The sequence below is a fragment of the Leptonotus elevatus genome, chromosome 7 (genome assembly GCF_054856555.1).
Source record: "Leptonotus elevatus isolate MCC_2025b chromosome 7, RoL_Lele_1.0, whole genome shotgun sequence".
NCBI lineage: Eukaryota > Metazoa > Chordata > Actinopteri > Syngnathiformes > Syngnathidae > Leptonotus > Leptonotus elevatus.
Window position 1 is genome coordinate 13,366,315 of NC_141245.1, and position 18,025 is coordinate 13,384,339.

General features: G+C 40.8%; 1 protein-coding gene across 2 annotated transcripts; it reads left to right on the forward strand.

Moving 5' to 3' along the window:
- Positions 1-155: 155 nt before the first annotated feature.
- LOC147171014 (mitochondrial intermediate peptidase-like) lies at positions 156-17,675 on the forward strand. Of its 2 annotated transcripts, XM_086081359.1 has the most exons (19): positions 156-786; positions 1,289-1,462; positions 2,820-2,908; positions 2,988-3,074; positions 3,337-3,400; positions 3,493-3,675; positions 3,932-4,088; positions 4,731-4,779; positions 5,414-5,474; positions 5,561-5,613; positions 6,151-6,304; positions 6,385-6,462; positions 6,799-7,006; positions 8,075-8,184; positions 8,297-8,371; positions 8,586-8,702; positions 10,541-10,662; positions 10,741-10,814; positions 16,693-17,674. In XM_086081359.1, the coding sequence occupies exons 1-19, from the start codon at positions 640-642 to the stop codon at positions 16,791-16,793; spliced, it is 2,103 nt and encodes a 700-aa protein (XP_085937485.1). In that variant the 5' UTR covers positions 156-639; the 3' UTR covers positions 16,794-17,674. The 2 variants fall into 2 exon arrangements, with proteins under 2 accessions (XP_085937485.1, XP_085937486.1); XM_086081360.1 differs by lacking the exons at positions 5,414-5,474; positions 5,561-5,613 and having other exon boundaries at positions 16,693-17,675.
- Positions 17,676-18,025: the final 350 nt, after the last annotated feature.

Genomic DNA, 18,025 nt, shown 5'->3' on the forward strand with positions numbered 1-18,025 from the left:
TACGTAGTCTTGGCATCAATTATACAATTTCTGTTGTAAAATGTCAAATTTAAACCGCAGCTATTTTACTGTATATTTCAGGGATCCTTTTTAAAGGCTTATTTACGTTTACTAAAAAGAAAAAAGGAAACAGCAATCGTCGCATAGGTTTGACGACATCGTGTTTTCTCTTGACACACTTTCGACACATTTAGTTACTATGCGCATGAAATATATCATGTTTCGTTAACTGGAATGAACATTACAGTTCACAGCACATCTTATATTAATTCGTCTATTTTAATATATTTGTGTTAGTAGTTTTTTGTTTGTTTGTTTTTTCCCGTGGAAATTCGTGCTGTAACGCGTGGTAAAAAACGACAGCAGGAGACCTGTATGTCGTCTGTTTGTTGTGTCCTCCAGTAAATTATCGGAGAGTGTGACATGTGACAAAAGCTGCCTTTTCTACTAACTACAACATTTTAGTGTGTATTGATTGTTATTTGGTATAATGCTTTACGTCACACGATTTCGCTGAATTCGCCTGACTTTTTTAGCTCAAGCTAGCAACAAACCTAGGGTTAGCATGTCCTCTGTCAGTCTCAGTGGGCACAAGAAGCATCAGTAACGGACATCAGCTCATCATCAGGGTAGACGAAAATGTCGGCGAGTAAAAGTTTGCTTTACTGTGTGAAACATAGAGGTTTGTGGACGTCTTTTCGCAAGAATGTCACAACATGGTCACCTGTTGGGGCAGCTTTCAATGCCAAACCCCACAAGAGACTGGAAGTGTTTGAGAAAAATGTGGTGAGTAAAGTACTGTATTGGGAATTTCTGTGCTACCTTCCTATTAAGAGAGACCAATTTCCGCATTTGGTTCTATTTTATTCGTAATGGTTCACGTTAGGGAACCGTGCACTTATTTGTGTTGCAAATAAAGTGAACACCTTTCACAAAGAGGCTTCACATGTTTAAAATGTTGCATATAAAATATAGAATCGCAACATTTTATAGTACACCAACAAACACACCAATCAAATAAATAACTAGAAAATTTTCCGCCAAATCTTAAAAACCAGTCTTACGAGAATGTGGAATGTGTACCAGTGTACAGGTGCAAGAGAAGATTGCAATAGTCCAGATATGGTGACAAGCATGAATTATCATTTCTAGTTCAGAATGAGATAACATGAACTGACTGAGTTTAGAAATAATTTTGACTTACAAAAGAAGGAATGAGTTACACTTTTAATATGATCATGTTCAAGTGCTTGAAACATATCTATATGCTTGCAATGTGTCATTGTAGGGTTTGTTTGGCATACCAGAGCTGAGTTCCCCTGCTGGATTCCAGGTGGCCACAAAAACAGCTCTAAAGAACACTCAGCTGCTGGTTGAAAAAGCATGTACTTCTGCTCCAGGGGTCGAGACAATCACAGCTTTTGACCAGCTCTCTGATGGTCTTTGTAAAGTGGCAGACCTGGTAAGTTCAGCACCAAGTATACTCTCGGCAGGCACGAGTGGTATAACCTTTTGGACCAAAATCAGATTTCAGTCATTTTTTCCCCTCATTCGCTTATTTAAAAAAAAAAAAAAAGAAGAAGAAACTTATTTCATTTTTTTGTATTGTCTTATGGGATTTGCTTTATTACTTTTAATACCAAACAAGCTTTTAGCATGCATTTACAGTTTTTTCTTCATCACTAAGGTAACAGAAATGATGGATTTTTTTTAAGACCTGAAGTTTTCCTGTAAGTTAAACAATATTAAAAATAATTAATATCTCATCTCCTGAAGCAGAAAGAAACATAATTCCAAAAACATTTCAAAGTTTACACCTGTGGCGTTCACACAAACCTAAGTTTATTATTATAAACCTTTAATATATATTTTTCAAAACAAATGTCGCATCTGCGGGTATGTAACTCCAAATATATTTACCTTCAACATTGGAGCGCAGTTGTAATAACCTCAAGGGATCGAGTGGTAATTATTCATGATCCATTCCCTTACAAAGCTGTCAACATTTTCAACATCCTCATTGTCTACAAACATATTCCTTAACAATTTGTCACTGTCGACTTGTTACACTGATTCGAATACCTCCCGCGCCGTCGTCAATCGCGTCATTTATTTCATAACTCCCGCGAATCTGCATCAACCATAAACGCTCGAAAAAAATTCCAGGACATGCTACGAGACCCACGTCACCCTCTCGTGTATGTTCTGATTCATTCGCGGTCATGCGCTCCCGGCTTTAACGGTAAAAGCGCGGTCACGCACTCCCGATCTTAACGGGTTAAACAATTAAAAATCATAAAATTAGCTTTCAAACTGCATTATGGTCTTTTGTCGAAGACTAACTCCTCGATCCTTCCAGCTCTCAGGGTCTTTTCTCATGTAGATATGTAACAGGGATGCAAGGAGACCTCTGCTAAATGTTTGTTTCTTGAAAACACATAACTCGGGTCAAAAGTTTCCAAAAATTCAAGAAATCACTGCTCTTATAACATATAATTGGCACCACGTCTTTGGCCATGTTCAGTACGGTAGATACAAATTTAAGTTGCTAGTTGAGTTGTATATATTTTTTTTTATTAAACACACTGAAGGGGTTAGAAACTTTAAATTGGCAACACAGACTTTAAGCTCCTCTTTGTTCGAATCAATGTTGCTAGTGTTGCATACGTCAGCTTGGACGCGCTGCGAACTAAAGAAGCCAACAAAATAGATTGATAGATACATACGTTGTTCATCCACAAGGGAAATTCATAATGAAAAAATACGGAACTGTTGTGTACAGAATAAAAAGTGAGGTGAATCTGTCCCTCCATTTCCAGGCGGATTTTGTCAAAGTGGCACATCCCGATCCAGTGTACCGCGAGGCTGCAGAAAAGACCTGCATTGAGATTGGCACAGTCGTGGAGAAGTAAAAGAGTAACACACAATCTCATACCATCAGCACTAGTCAGGGAGATGACTATGAAATCCTTCTCATTATGTTTCAGGTTGAACACCAATGTGGAGTTATGCAAGAGTTTGAAGAATTTGCTGGACAGGCCGGACCTTGTGGCTCAGCTGGACCCAGATACAAGGTGCACCGTCATTTGCCCTTTGAACTCTGGTCTTGTTTCACTTATTCTTTTGGAATGTTTAATTTTGGCTTAAAACATTTCATGTCAGTTAAAAGTTTTTTGATGGCAAAAATGTGTCCTTGGAACAGCAACTTAGATGTTCCACTGTACTACGGTTGTGTTTATTATGATTGATACATTTGTTCTCTATTCTTACAATGTGCCTGCCCCAATGTAGTTTACATAGTTAAAAAATAATAATCTTGTATCCCTGTCTTTGCAGGAGAGTTGCAGAGTTATTCTTGTTTGACTTTGAAATCAGCGGAATTCATCTCGATGAGAAACTGGTGAGAGGCTTGTTGCATGTGGAGATGTCATCCAGTCTGTCGCTAGACAGAAATGAAAGACGTTCATCTTTTGTTTTACCTTCGCATTACAGAGAAAAGAGGCAGTTGCTCTCCACGTAAAGCTCTTGGATTTGAACAATGAATTCCTGGTTGGCTCTCACATGCCCAACAGGATCGCAAGATCTTCCATTCCCGAACATCTCCACTTGCTCTTTGCCAGCACAGGAAGTTTTGTGGAAGTTGGTGGTTTACATGCTGACTCTCCGGATGATTTGGTGAGTGACCATAACAATAGCATCAAGAGCAGAACATTACTGTCATTGCTCAGTAGGTGGCGCCTTTGCTTCATAACTCATTCAAGGAGAGCCTTCAAGAACAATGGACAAGCAATCATAAAATACTTTGGAATTTATTGTGTTCAGAACCATTCATGCTGTAAAATTGAATATCCAGTATTTCCAATGAGAAAGTAATTTATTTGTGTTGAGACTTGTCTTAAGAATGTCTCTTGTCATTATTGCACATTTGTAGGTACGAGAAATCGCCTACAGGATTTACCTGTATCCAAACGCAGATCTGATGGAGTGTCTGGAGGAACTCCTGAGATGTAGATACAAGCTGGCCACACTGGTGGGATACGAATCCTATGGTCACAGAGCCTTGAAGGGAACGATGGCAGCAACTCCAGGTTCAGTCATATCTCAGTACAGTTAGTAGGATTTAAGATAATTAGTTTGTGCCTGCAGGAAGAGTCAACATTTTAAATGAGGCGAGCATAGAAATAACCTTCCCGTAAAAGGATTAAGCAGCGTTCCAGACTACCCCTAAATCAGGGGTGGGCAAACTCGGTCCTCAAGGTTTTGGAGGTTTCCTTCTTCCAACACAAGGATCGTCATCAGCCTAATGCAGACCTTGCTGATGAGCTGATCATATGAATCAGCTGAGTTGGAGAAGGGAAAAATCCCCCAAAAAACATGCAGGACTCTGGCCCTCGAGGACCGAGTTTGCCCACCCCTGCCCTAAATTGTTACTAACTTCTTCTCTGCACTTGCAGCCATTTATTAGTACTGCTGTATAGTGAAAATGATTGAAAATGTGATGTTTACTTTGCAAGTGAATTTATAATTCGTGCCCCTACATTTTCTACATGCACCCCTAAAATATCAGGCCACTGTGCTAGTAAAAAAAAAAAAAAAAGAGTTTGTCTGAGGCCCTGTTATGTGTAATTCTTTGCAACTGTCTTTACACTTACAAGCTGCACAGGTATTTAGGGTTTTGGTTATGATTGTGATTGTTTTTGTGTACGTCTTTTTTTTTTTGCATATCTCAGAAACAGTGATGAGGTTTCTTCAGCTGTTAACTGACAAGCTGTCAGACAGGTACAGTTTGAGAATAATATTTATATAATTCATCATTATTTATTATGTAATGTACAGTGGACCCCCACTATTCACAGGGAATAGAGATTCATGACTAGCGAAAATCCGTATATAATTGGCACCCATTATTATGTGCATTGAAAGATATTTTTTTTAAACCCCCAGAAATCTTGGGGGGGGGGGAATTCTGATAAACCACCAATAAGCAATTTCCACAAAAAAGTGGTTAGCTCTCGCCACCACCTAAACACATTTTTATTTTTTATTAAAAAATAAATAAATCTGTGAATAGGTGAATCCACGAGTACCGAGCCGCAAGTGTACGGGGGTCCATTGTATGTGTATAATTTATCTTTGTTTAACTGTAATTGATGAGTTTTGTCCACTTGTTGACAAATTCTCAACAGACAATTCATGATCAGCGCAAACACTAAACAAGAGTACTTAAACGTTCTTGACTTGACAAAGACAATAATGCGTCATTTACTTTGAAGCTATCAGAGAGACATCTTTGTTACAGAAACAGCTGTCACTATGGCGCTCTGCACTTCCGCATCACTGCAAACCACAACTAGAACATTAAAAACGGTGTCATTTACATCACTAATTTGGACTTTTCCTCCAAATGTCACAGAACAGCAAAGGACTTTCAGATGATGAGTGACATGAAGAAAAAACTCAACCCTCGGCATTCAGTGGGTGACATTCTGTTCGCGTTGCAGTCTTATTCCAAGTTCAAATGTTTGTCATCTAAAAGAACTCGCATGATGTTTTGACACAGGAGCTCATGCCGTGGGATCACCCCTTCCTTAGTGGAGTCTTGCGTGCTGAAAGGTTAGGAAACATTGTCATGTCAGTTGTCATGGCAATTGTAATTTCTCAAGCAGGGGATGCTAATGGATGTAGGCGAGAAGCTTGGGAATTTTAATTTAATTTTAACCAGCCCTAATTATATTTTAAGATCTGTTTCCCCATCTTTCTTTTTTTTTCTTTTTCTTTTTTTAACAGTCCTCTGATTTTAATAACCTGTGTTTTCTTCCGGCTCTCACCAGCAATATTACATCAGACTGAGTCTAAATAAAATTTAATTACAGTAGTACTGCCAATTCTTTATGTGTAGTATGGGTGTAGTTTGAGTATTCTCAGTGTCGTTCTTTAACGGGGGGAAATATGGTCATCTCCTGTGTGTGGTTTTGGACTGACTATTTGGAAGGAGAAAGAAAGTCCAGGCTCCACTTGAAAGGTTTCTTCAAGAGCTGCCTTTTGTTGATTTTGTTACTTATTTTCATCCATTACTAATGTTTTAAAGCTGACCATTTTCAAGAACACACACAAAATTCTGTTCATACTGTATATGAATTTCTGGTTCAGGTACAACATCGAACCCAGTCTTTACAGCCCCTACTTTTCTCTGGGGGCCTGCATGGAGGGTTTGAACATTCTCTTCTCTCGGCTCTACGGTGTCTCCCTCATGTCTGAACACCCCAGCGCTGGAGAGGTGTGGAGCGACGACGTGCGCAAATTGGTATGCTGTTGTCTTGTGTGCTAATGGCATGTTGTTGCCTGATGTTTGAATAAACTGCAAGTGTTTGTGCGCGTTTCCAGGCTGTGGTTCATGAAACAGAAGGGTTGCTTGGATATATCTACTGTGACTTTTTCCACCGGCAAGACAAACCTCATCAAGTGAGCATACGCACATACACACTCGGTCTTTTTTGTTTCTTCTACTTCTTGACCGTACTGTCATTACCTCCATCACACTAGAACACAATGGAACCCTTGCATCCACTCCAGAATGCAATTGGTAGTCTTAATATCTTTCAGAGAAAATAGGTAACTAACAAATGGACAAGCACTTTCACTTTTGTTGGAGGAATTGTAGTTTCGCATTTTGTGGAATCAAGATCATAGGCATCCCTCTCAACCCAGAATCCAAATTGCTACAATCTAATCATCTTTTGTCAAAAAAGATAACAAAACAATAAGCATGGTTGCCCGTATACTTCCTCCCCCACATAGGATTGTCACTTCACAATACGGGGTGGTCGCTGGTGCCAGGAAACGGGTCAGTACCAGCTGCCTGTCGTAGTTCTGATGCTGAGCCTGCCCCACCCTACCAGAAGTGCCCCCACCCTGCTATCCCCAGGGATGATGGAGAACCTTTTCCACGAGATGGGTCATGCCATGCATTCAATGCTGGGTCGCACTCGTTACCAGCATGTTACAGGTGAGCTCAGCAGGTGTAAAGTTAAAGCCTTATTTTAAAGCTTTTACATTATGCGCTAACCTGGCAATAGCCACATTGATAATTGTGATTTACTCACGAGAGTTCTCCACAATATCAATCTGGGACTTCTCCACGGTGATTTGCTTTGGAAAGGCGGGACATTCTGTACAATTAAACTTCGATCTGATCTGACGATGTGGCATCTTGTTCACGTTTGTTTTGACTACGGCAACATATGAAAACGTTGTCTTCTGTCTCTATTTTTTTTTGGGGGGGGGGGGCATGAACATCTTTACCAGTTAAAAATGTAATTATTAAGAATTAATTGCAGCGTCCATTCGTCCATGTTAGATTAGTTTGTTTCCCACGGTGTCTGCGCTTCCTGGTTTTGTCACATTTGCATATCCCGCCCCCAAACACAATGTCGCTCTGGGATTGGTCCGAACCGATCGGTGGAAATCAACGGGCTCAGTACAAGATGTATTTTCCGGAATTTGTGAAATCACAAATACCGCCAGAATTCAGCTTGCAGAGCAAGGTTAATTATGTGCGGCCGCAGCATTAGAAAACCCTGCACAATCCAACAGGATAAAAAATTTGGAGGAAGGATTTCTAATTTTAAAAGTTTTGACTAACAGGTATTGATTAAGAATGTTTTTTTTCAATTGTTAGTGTTGATTACAGTGTACAGTGATGGGGACCGGACCGAACCCTGAGTAGCAAAAAAAAAACTGTGTAATTGATGCCCATTGAAATGTATTGGAAGGAAGAAGGAAAAAAAAAAAGTTAACTAATAAAAAAAATCGTCAAAAAATGTTGATGAAAAAATAGAGTTAAAAAAAATATTGAAAAAATAAAATATATATTTACAAAAAACTCCACAAGTAGGTAAGTCCATGGGTGTTAAACTTTGCAGATGTGCACACTACATGATTCTATGGTCCCTTGAGAGCAGCAAGCAAAACGGATCACTTTGTAAAGGCACCATTTTGGATACAGCTCTGCACTTGTATTATGTTATGAATGACGTTTTGGACCTTTCCCCTAACTCTATTTCTGATCCTCCAGGAACTAGATGTGCAACAGATTTCGCAGAAGTGCCCTCCATCCTCATGGAGTACTTTGCCGCCGACTATCGAGTCGTCAGCCAGTTTGCACGTCATTATGAAACTGGACAGGTACACTTGAAACGTATGCACGAGGAACAAGATCTCAAAAGTTTTAAGAAATATATATGTAGACTTACGGTATGCTTTCAATAGAGGATGAACTGTTTCAATGTGTTGTCAGCCTCTGCCTGAGAGTATGGTGACTCGACTGTGTGAGTCCAAGAAGGTGTGCGGTGCCGCAGACACCCGGTTGCAGGTAATACCAAACACACAAACCTAGGCGAAGCCACCTTACAAACTGGCAGAGAATATATTTTTAACGTCTCATTTTTCTGCAGCTTCATCTGCTGCACAATGCACTGTGGGATTGTTAACAGACGATCAATATACTGTACTTCATAATTCAGCATTATTTCTTGTTTTAATGTTAAACATGTTTAATCAATGACGTTTTTGTTGTCTCTGTGCAGATTTTCTATGCTGCGCTGGACCAGATTTACCACGGTAAACCCCAAAATCATTCCACCACTGAAATACTGCAAGAGATGCAGCAGAAGTTCTACGGTTTGCCTTACACACCCAATACAGTACGTTTCAATCTCTCAATAAGGTGTTTGGTGCAAATTCTAGATGTCCTGGACAATTCCGTAGAAAAAAATTATCAAAGAGACTTTATGTAGGTGTAATTGGCCAAGTGACCCAATACTTTTGTCAAAGTAGTGTATTTGTGCTGCAGTGTCACGCAACAAACTATATTGAGGAGTCATAGTGCGGCCTTTTGATGTCGTCTTATTTGATCCCAGCACAGTTCAAAAGATTAAAGCCATAGCCATTTTTTTGAAGATCCGGTAAAACCACAAAGCAGGTCTTTTTTGAATGAGCTCTCCCTTGAGGAAATATTCGAAACTCTTCTTGTTCCTTTAATGGAAAAAAAAAAAGAGCTCAGCATTTCCTCCCACGTTTACAGCTGTGAGCTAGGAGAAGAGGCCAGAAGGGAGAAGAGAATCAAAAACAAAGTTCGTATTGGAGACAGGGAATGGCCTTCATTGTGCGTTTGTTCTGGGTTATAATTACGTGCATCATGAAAAGAGATTACGTTGCTGCTCTATGCCTGTATTTCAGTGTCTGGTCAGTATTTCTTCACCCACGCTTCAGCTCGTGTCTCACTTTTTTCCCCAGATGTTATCTCCACATATAGTGTTTTTAATATAGTGATATGTTTCCCTCTTTTCAAATTGCACTGAAAGGTCTAGCAGACGTTCACCTCGGCCAACCGCAGCAGGATTGTTTTCCCATTTTGAGTTGCACAGCGCAATTGTGGTGTTTCACTCGCTCAAGGATGGGAACAGTGTGGTTTGTAGCTGGCCAAAATGGTGGGCCTCTATCTACGTAGTTAGGCTATAATATAAGCCGCTTTGATGTATTCTAAAAACTTGGAGTAGAGGGTGTCGTTGCAACACACAAGCAGAGACCAGGAGGAACGTAATCAAAGTGGAAAAAACACTCAATAAATGACTTGCAACTTAATCCTTTATTCTATAAATACGTTTTGACTAGAGATGGGATTTGCTGTACATTATAGAAAGAATACTGTCATAATGTGTTATCAAGGATGATGCCAACCATTTCACAATACAGCGATACATCACCATGGTATCCATGTACCTGTGATTGACTAGCTGGGAAAGTGAAAGCAGATTTTGGAACCTCCAATCACACACACGACTTGACCTACGCTTGTGTCTGAAACTTAAATCCACCCATCATCGTAGCTGCGCGCAGGAATGGTAACCTCAGGCAAGTAAACATTAGAGTGGCTAATGGGTTATAGCGAGACAGATTCTAAACATTCTGGCCAGCATGTGTGTAGCTTACAGAGTGGCGCTATCGGTTGCTGGCTGTGTGAGGGAAAGGGAAGATCAGCTGTGAGTAACACGGACCACATGGTCAGCTCTTCGGTTAAACAGCAGCAGACAAGAGTTTATGCTAATATGTGATTCTTTGCTTGAGTGCGCAAGGACACACAGCATTAAAGCCACGTTATCATTGTATAAATTCCCCAGTAGTTCCAACAGTTAGTCGAGACCATAAGACGTTTGAGGAGAAGAACCCCGAGGCAACTGCACACGGGACAGATGAGAGGAACCCTTTTACTGTTTTGGAATTTCCATGTTTTGTCCTTTGAAATGGGAGCCCCCTCCTTGTGTTTTGATGGTTTGTCAGAGTTTCGTTGGAGGAAAAGTGAACAATATAATGATGGCAATAAAGACAGTGGAAACAGCTCTAAGAGATGAGAATGACATCTACACTTTGACTCAATCACAGACTGAGTGGTTTATGTCTCGTCAGTCATGCTTCTCGCGCATTTTGTTTTGCATCCCATCAAAATGTCCTTTTACTTAGTTGTTACGTCTATTCTTCACAGGCGTGGCAGCTGAGATTTAGCCATCTCATTGGTTATGGAGCCAAATACTATTCTTACCTCATGTCCCGAGCTGTGGCCTCCATGGTGTGGAAGCAGTGTTTCCTTCAGGATCCTTTAAACAGGTGAGATGACGGCTTTTGCATCAAAACGCCACTTCAGTGAAGACTAAAGCCTCATCGCCTCTCTCACGTGTCTGTCAGGGACATGGGTGAGCGATACCGTCGAGAGATGCTAGCTCATGGAGGAGCCAAGGAGCCCATGTTGATGGTGGAAGGTAAAACACTCAGTCTCAGATGTGACCACCTTCCCAATGAAATTAAATGAACATGTAACATGTTGGCTTGGCCCTCAGCAAGCATTCCAGTTTCACGTGTGGCCCCGCCCCTTTGCAAAATGAGTTGCCCACCCCTGCCAAGACGTCTTGGTCTTCTGATTAGCCTTACAGGTGTCTTCAAACTTCAAAATACTTTTGAGATGGTCATATAGTCTTTACCTTTTAACGTGCTTGTCTATCATTTTCTTTCCAATCTCCTGAGAAAACCCTGTCCTTTGCTTCCTTTGGTCCATGTTTAGTGTGGCAAACACTGCGTCACTGAAAGGTGACTACTACCCTTTCAATAGGCCAACTGACTGATTACAAGACAAAACATTTGACTAAAACGAATGCACTGAGAGCGTACCATACAACGAATAGTCTATGCCAATTTCGTTTGGCCTATTATTACTATGTTTTTGTTATGAAAGTTGATGTAGTAGTGAGGAAAACGTTTTTTTTTTTATGGAAGTTCAATGAAATCATTCTGATGGAAGATTCTGTAGGTATTGTGTGTGTTTATCAGTTTAAGCCGCACGACTGTTAGACATTTGTTTGAGACATTTACAGATGCTGCGGGTATGTTTTGGCATGCTGTGCTCTGTATTTTGTAGTTGTTCACACTTTGCAATCTTAGTTTACAGGTGGTTTTGTCAGTTCGCAATTGGTGATGATAAATGCCACTTAAGTCTTCAGTCACCACTGTGACAACCACTTACTAATCACAGCTGGTAATTCCAGTGCTACGCAGTTAAGTCACTTCACCACTTTTTTTTTTTAAGAGGAAGATTTTTTAATTTGTTTTGCTTGTGTGAGAATCTTCCAGCTATACAGTGACAAACACCCTGCAGCATTTTGGCGTGTCTCTGTTGGACATTCAAGAAGTTGAGTAGCACTAAGAACAACCACGCCCAATTTCCAAAATGCGTTTGATTGCATGATTTTATCCTTCCACTTTATAGTAAGAAGTAACTTAGATGTAAACAAAGGTCAGCAAATAATTTAGTCCATGACCTTTTTTTAAATTATTATTATTATTATTATTATTTTCTCTGTATAAATAGCCATTGCAGTCTACTTGTTGGGCATACACATTACAGCATTTACAGTTACTGTTTTTTTCCCCCCATGTCAGTGTGAATGGCTTGTTCCTAATGTCCTCTGGCTGTGGCGTGTCAGGACAAGACATGCCAAGGAGAGTAGGGAATTAAGAACAGAAACATCAGCAGATGATTGGGAGTTTTACTTTAAATCTTTTCCACAAGGTTTTCCTCCTCCCTCCTCCAACATTGTGGCCCACTTCGAGCTGCAACCAGACCACCCTTTGCCTCTAAAATGGCGGCCGACTCCTGATCCGATTCTTGTTATTTGCACTGCCATTTGAGCTGCATTTTTTTTTTTTCCAGGGAGCTCTTATCAAACCCTGTGGTTATCTTTCTTAGTAGTTCAATGTCTGTAGTGAGGTATTAGCAGCAGCAATTCATTTGCGTCTGACTTTCATTCTGTGCATCATTTGTCATATTTTGTATGTAAATATTTTGTTGTTCACGCTACAGTAATGCTAAGGTTCATTTCCGGTGTAAAGAGTTTTCTATGGGAGAGTGACAAAGTAACTCTTTGAGACAAAAACGAAGGTCACTGGGAGACTGGAAGAAGGATACACAATCCAGATCCATATAATCTTTAAAAACAAAGGTCCTTGTAAATTGAGGTATGTAGCTTTCTCTTCAGCAAGGCGGCAGAGAGGGCATACCATGGAATAGGGCCGGCCCATCAATGCCTCACCAGGGCTACACGGTTCCGTGTCCTGTATGCTGTTGGCTGTTTTCTACAAGAGACAGTATTGAAATTAAAACCTGCAGAGAAGCATGGAGAAAGAGTGGGAGGGGGTGAAGAGGAAGAAAAGAGGTGATCGAGCGGCTGAATTTATTTATTTTTTGGTGGCTACAGAGTCTGCCTTTATGGCCTGGAACATTCCCATAGCTTTGACCAGTGAGTTCTAAAAACTTGATCTCATGAGTAAAAGGATATAAACACAATTTTGTTTTTGTGCTGTGAAAATAATTAGTAGCAATAATTGATGTTACCTAATCATGTTAAAAGGTTTTTGTGGCTCCTGGTGATTAAAATAAGAGTTTTTTTTTACTGCCTCTATTAGAACCCTTCCTCAATAGTCTGATGGACAAGGGTGTGTTTGGAGGTGCTTAGTCAGCTAAGGAAGCCTCCTGGCTGTGTGTGCACCATTAACCAATGTCTCGCTTCACTTTCCGGGCCTCCTAAGTGTGGTTTTAAGAAATGGTATCAAACTTCAAAGGTGTAATTACGGAGTCTGTGAGCCCATCATTTGCCTGCAGGTTGGACTGAGGTGTAATGTCTTGCCTCTCGACACGTTTCAAATAGTCACAGGGCAGGCAACTCAAAACAGCTATTTGAAGCAGCCACAAATGTGCTTCATCGAACTTTGTTCCGCTGCTTTGCCATCTCCATTTTGTTCATAGTACCGTACATAAAGCTCCAGAGGCTTCGAGGCCGCAACTCAAGTTACTGCATGCTGAGCTTTGCACACATTTTAAATGTATGAGAGCATACGGTTTCCCCTCCAAGCTGCGAGGCCAATTAAAGTTATGAAAGAGGCAGAAACACGGCCAAGCCCAGAGGACTGGGATCCATAGCCAGGTTCAGCCAAGCATTCAGATTGGCTGGATACAATTTTCATAATGTACAGCAGTGACGGCCTTGTTTATTTGTGTTGTGACACACAAATGTATTACCTCTACCAACTGCAAAGGCAAGAGGTAATTATGATACTACGGTGCCCTGACTTATTGCTCGTTCTTATCTGATTGCAAAATCTACTACTTGGCATATTGTGCTCAGAGCCACAAACAAATACTGCGCTCGGCTCTACATTAAAAAAAAAAAAAAAACATTTTTGCCTTGGCGGAGGTCTGCACTCACTTTTATTCATGTTTACTGGAGAACCGAGCTCCTCAGAAAGTTTCCTCCCAGTGGCCAAACTGTTTTGGCAGTATCTAAGATATTTGCAAGCAGTTTCCAAGTGGACCTTCAGCTCTTTTTTTTTTTTTGTCCCCAGAGCGCTCATTATGACGGGCTCAGAGCTGTTAAGCGGCCGCATAGGTCGTCACTGGACTCGATACCCATCTCCCACCACCCTTTTAAGTAAATAAACAAGACATCCAGTGCGCGTGCTCGTAAAACTTCATTTAAAATATCCTCCGCTCGCTTTTAGCAGGAGCGAGCTCAGTTCTCCTTCAGCTTTGCTCAGCGGTGATAAGGAATTTTGGCATTTGCGGCTCTGTGACAGTTCAAAATATTTGTCGTGCATGCATCGGTTTGAGGCAGCTTGTGTGTGGTCAATTTTTAGGCTCCATATTGCTCAACCATCACCCTTACATTGAGCGGATTGTTCTCTTGTTTTGTCTGTTGGCTTCCACACCCCCTTGTTTTCCCCTCAACAATTCAATCAGATCCTGCTGAGTGTTGTTATGGCTCCGAGGTTATCTTGGCATTCTGTTTCTCTCCAAGGAGCTTGTTTATTGAATGCCGAGTCTCAGATCCAGTCCAAGAGCTGGATCAGACATTTTTTTTTAATGCTCATCTTAAAATCGGTGTAATGTAATTGAATGAAATTTACCTCACAGTTAACTTATACAGTAGTGGTGGGTGGTCACCGTCTGCAAGGCCTTCTCTGCTGGCCTAAACACAAACAAATGTACACCTATCAGTGAAAATGTCAACATTTGATCAAGTTAGCCATTTTGCCTACTTGGTGTCACTCGTTAGTTTTACAAAGTCTCTTAAAAATAATGACCTCATTCATAATTTGACAACAAATATTTTTGTGCCTTAAACGTCTTAGGATGCTAGCCACCTATGCTAAAATCGGCTACATCCTTAGTTATCAGATCCTTCAATTCGAACCCCTGAAATGAAAGCACTAATAAATATAATATCGGTTAAGTGTTTTCTGGAAAGAAAGAAAAGACTTAGGTACGATGCTTATTTAAAAATGTGCAGTGTTTTCACTTTTGTGAATGCGGCTCGCGTTTTGACATCATGAGTTTCAGAAAGTCATAGAAGGGGGGAACATCCTTGGAAATGTATTGGTTGATTCATGGATCGAACACCGGTTGCCAATTTTGCCGTTTGGTTCCCTGCTAGAGCAGTGACCTCGAACAGTTGCACATGTACTTAAAATGCCCTTTAAGGGTATTGTGTATTTTAGGTTCTTCCTGAAATTTCACCCAAAAGCCAATCTTTTTTTCCCGAAGTGTATGTGCGCCGCAATTGGCTGATGACCAGACCAGGGTTTACCGCGTCTAATGAGTACAAAGACTAAAGAAAATGGATGGCTGGAAATCACCAGTTGGAATAAAAGCCCTTCTTCCTTTTCAAAGGAGGTCATTTGTGGCCATTGATAGTGGGAATTGATGCTTTTCATGTGGCTGCCTTGGGGGAGGGTGGATGTTCCCCTGGGAGCGGGGCTCATGTGGTCATGGTGGTTCAGGGACCCCGACGTTGTGTATCATCTTGTAGCCAGAGGGCAGGGTGGCGTGGTGGCCCCGTAAGAGTAGACCAGTGTTTCTCGCCGTTGCGCGCCGTAAACCAGTTTCAGCTTCTGTGAAACACTCTTGTGTATGTACATGTGTGTGTGTGTGTGTGTGTGTGTGTGTGTGTGTGTGTGTGTGTGTGTGTGTGTGTGTGTGTGTGTGTGTGTGTGTGTGTGTGTGTGTGTGTGTGTGTGTGTGTGTGTGTGTGTGTGTGTGTTCACCGTGTGAACCTTTTTGCATCTCCAGTCATGCGCGCCTGAGCAGATGTGGGTGTGTGTGTGTGACCCATGCAGGAAACCCAGTCAGGGAGTCGGTGCGGTTAGCGCGTCTATTTACATTGGCAGGTCCACAGGGGGGAAACGAAGCGACTTCAAAGCGAGCGTCCTACTGAAGTGCAAAGCCAGCAAGGGTCGGGGGGGGGGGGGGGTCTTCCACGCATGAGCTCACCTACAAATGTACAAAACACACACCGTACTCGTGTTTACTCTGTCGTGTTATAACAGTCAACTGTCTCATGATCACGTGTTTTGAATTCACTTGTTTGCTATGGACTTTTTGTTTTGGAAGAAAGCATATCAGCAGCCATCGTAAACTGCGGACTGTTGGTACGCATCTATTTGATAAGGTTTCAAAAATAAGATATAAATGCCTCAATGCGTTATTAAATCCTTGAATTCACATGAGTAAAAAGTAAGTGGCGACTGCACTGGGCAATTGGTGACGGTTTTTTTTCTTCTCCTTTCTAGCAGTGATGTGCACTGAGGGCCTTCAAAGCCAAAAGCACTGACCTGCATTTAAAACTTCTATGAAATTGCATACATTTATTCTCAGCATTTTTTTTTTCTTCATTTCATTGCATGTCTTGGCTACGCAGCTTCCTGGCATTTGTGTTGTTTTTTTTTTGTACAATCAGATGTCAACTTCTTCTTGTTTGCCATATCAATGGAAACTTCCTAGAATCTCTAAACCAGGACGATCCCAAATAGACCCAATTGAAATGTGTGTTGTTGTTTTTTTACAAATCTGAACCAATCAACTTTCCGATTCCATAAACAGAGCCAGCTAGAAGGCGTCAGGAGATGTCAGCATTTTCCCATCATGGGAGGGGTTCATACCTACTTTATTTACTTTATGAGAAGCCAATGAGCAAGAAAGGACGACAGATTGAAAATTGAAATAGTGAGCGAAGGCCCACGTATGAAAGGAGTCATAATTCGATGTCCAAAAACTCATGTATTAAAACTCTTTTGTATGTTTTTGTGTCACAGGTATGCTTCAAAGGCGGCCCACCATAGAGGACTTAGTGGAGGCGCTGGTGTCAGAGCTCCAGCCAAACTTTGAGACATTTGTCATGGACTCAGAGAGCTGAAATGTGATTTTTTTAATATATTTTTTTTGCTAGAAGAACAAAATGTATGTAAACTACATTGAGTTGGGGATACATGCAAGGGCTTCTTAATAACTAACGTGTTATTATTAAATGGTAAGAACTTTATATGTTGATGACTTTTTCATGTGTTTGATGGAATATCCGTCCTTCTAATTTCTCTAATTTGATCATCAGCCAATTAAAGTGTACATATGGACAATCATTCACACCTCTAATTGAGATGATTCATGAAGGGGGAGAGCAAGCAAGCTGTACATTTCCACATCATCGTTTTAACTAAATGATTATTTCCCACAAGAAGAGCAATGTTGTTTTTGTTTTTTAATCATATCTACTTTTTTCTTCAATATCTGTACTACTTTAGGAGAGAGCTTATTAAAAGCAGAGGTGACAAAGTACTCCGACTTTTGCCACCTCTAGTTCTCCTTATGAAAAATATAATACGATAGATCAAACAATATTATACCATCTATTGAGGCAGTAACCGTTTTTTTTTTTTCTTCCTTTCTTTGTGGGAAGGGACTTCTCAAATGTTCTCGCATCGTATTTAATTCCACTCCCCGGCTGTAGATAGAAAGAGTTGGAAATCCCCATGACACCTGCATCACTTCAGCACAACTATCCTGTAATTTTAGCACCCGGTGCTAGGTCATGCTAAAGCCATACACAGACACGTGAGCCTGTGCTAGACTTACAAGTAGTTCATATTAACACTTCCATATGGCCATTAGCACCCGAGGTGATTCTGCAGCTACTTCCTGCAACTGTTGACGCCCCGCCACCACTAGCTTTAGCCTAGCACGACTACGGACCGGCAGGTTACAGACGGGCTGCTCTGATTACGAGTGGTGGGAAAGAATAAAGTATACTTATTTAACTGTATTGATGTTGATTTTTTTTTTACGTGTCTATATTTTACTTGACTACTTCTCTGAAGCTGCTTCACTTTTACTTAAGTTAGTTGAGTGAGATTTGGGGGTCTTAGGCGGGGAGTGGTGGCCTCATTTAAGTGAATTATTTGAAGACGGATTCGCCTAAGCCTAAAAAGAGTTTCTGGTTGGTGTTCACATATTCATTTTATCTGAAAGAATCATCTGATAATAATATCATTAGCTAATTTGGCCATTTTATAGCATAAAAGCCTGAGACAACGATGGCTATCTAATAGTGTATTCTATATCATCCTATCCATCCATTTTTCTTCACTTATC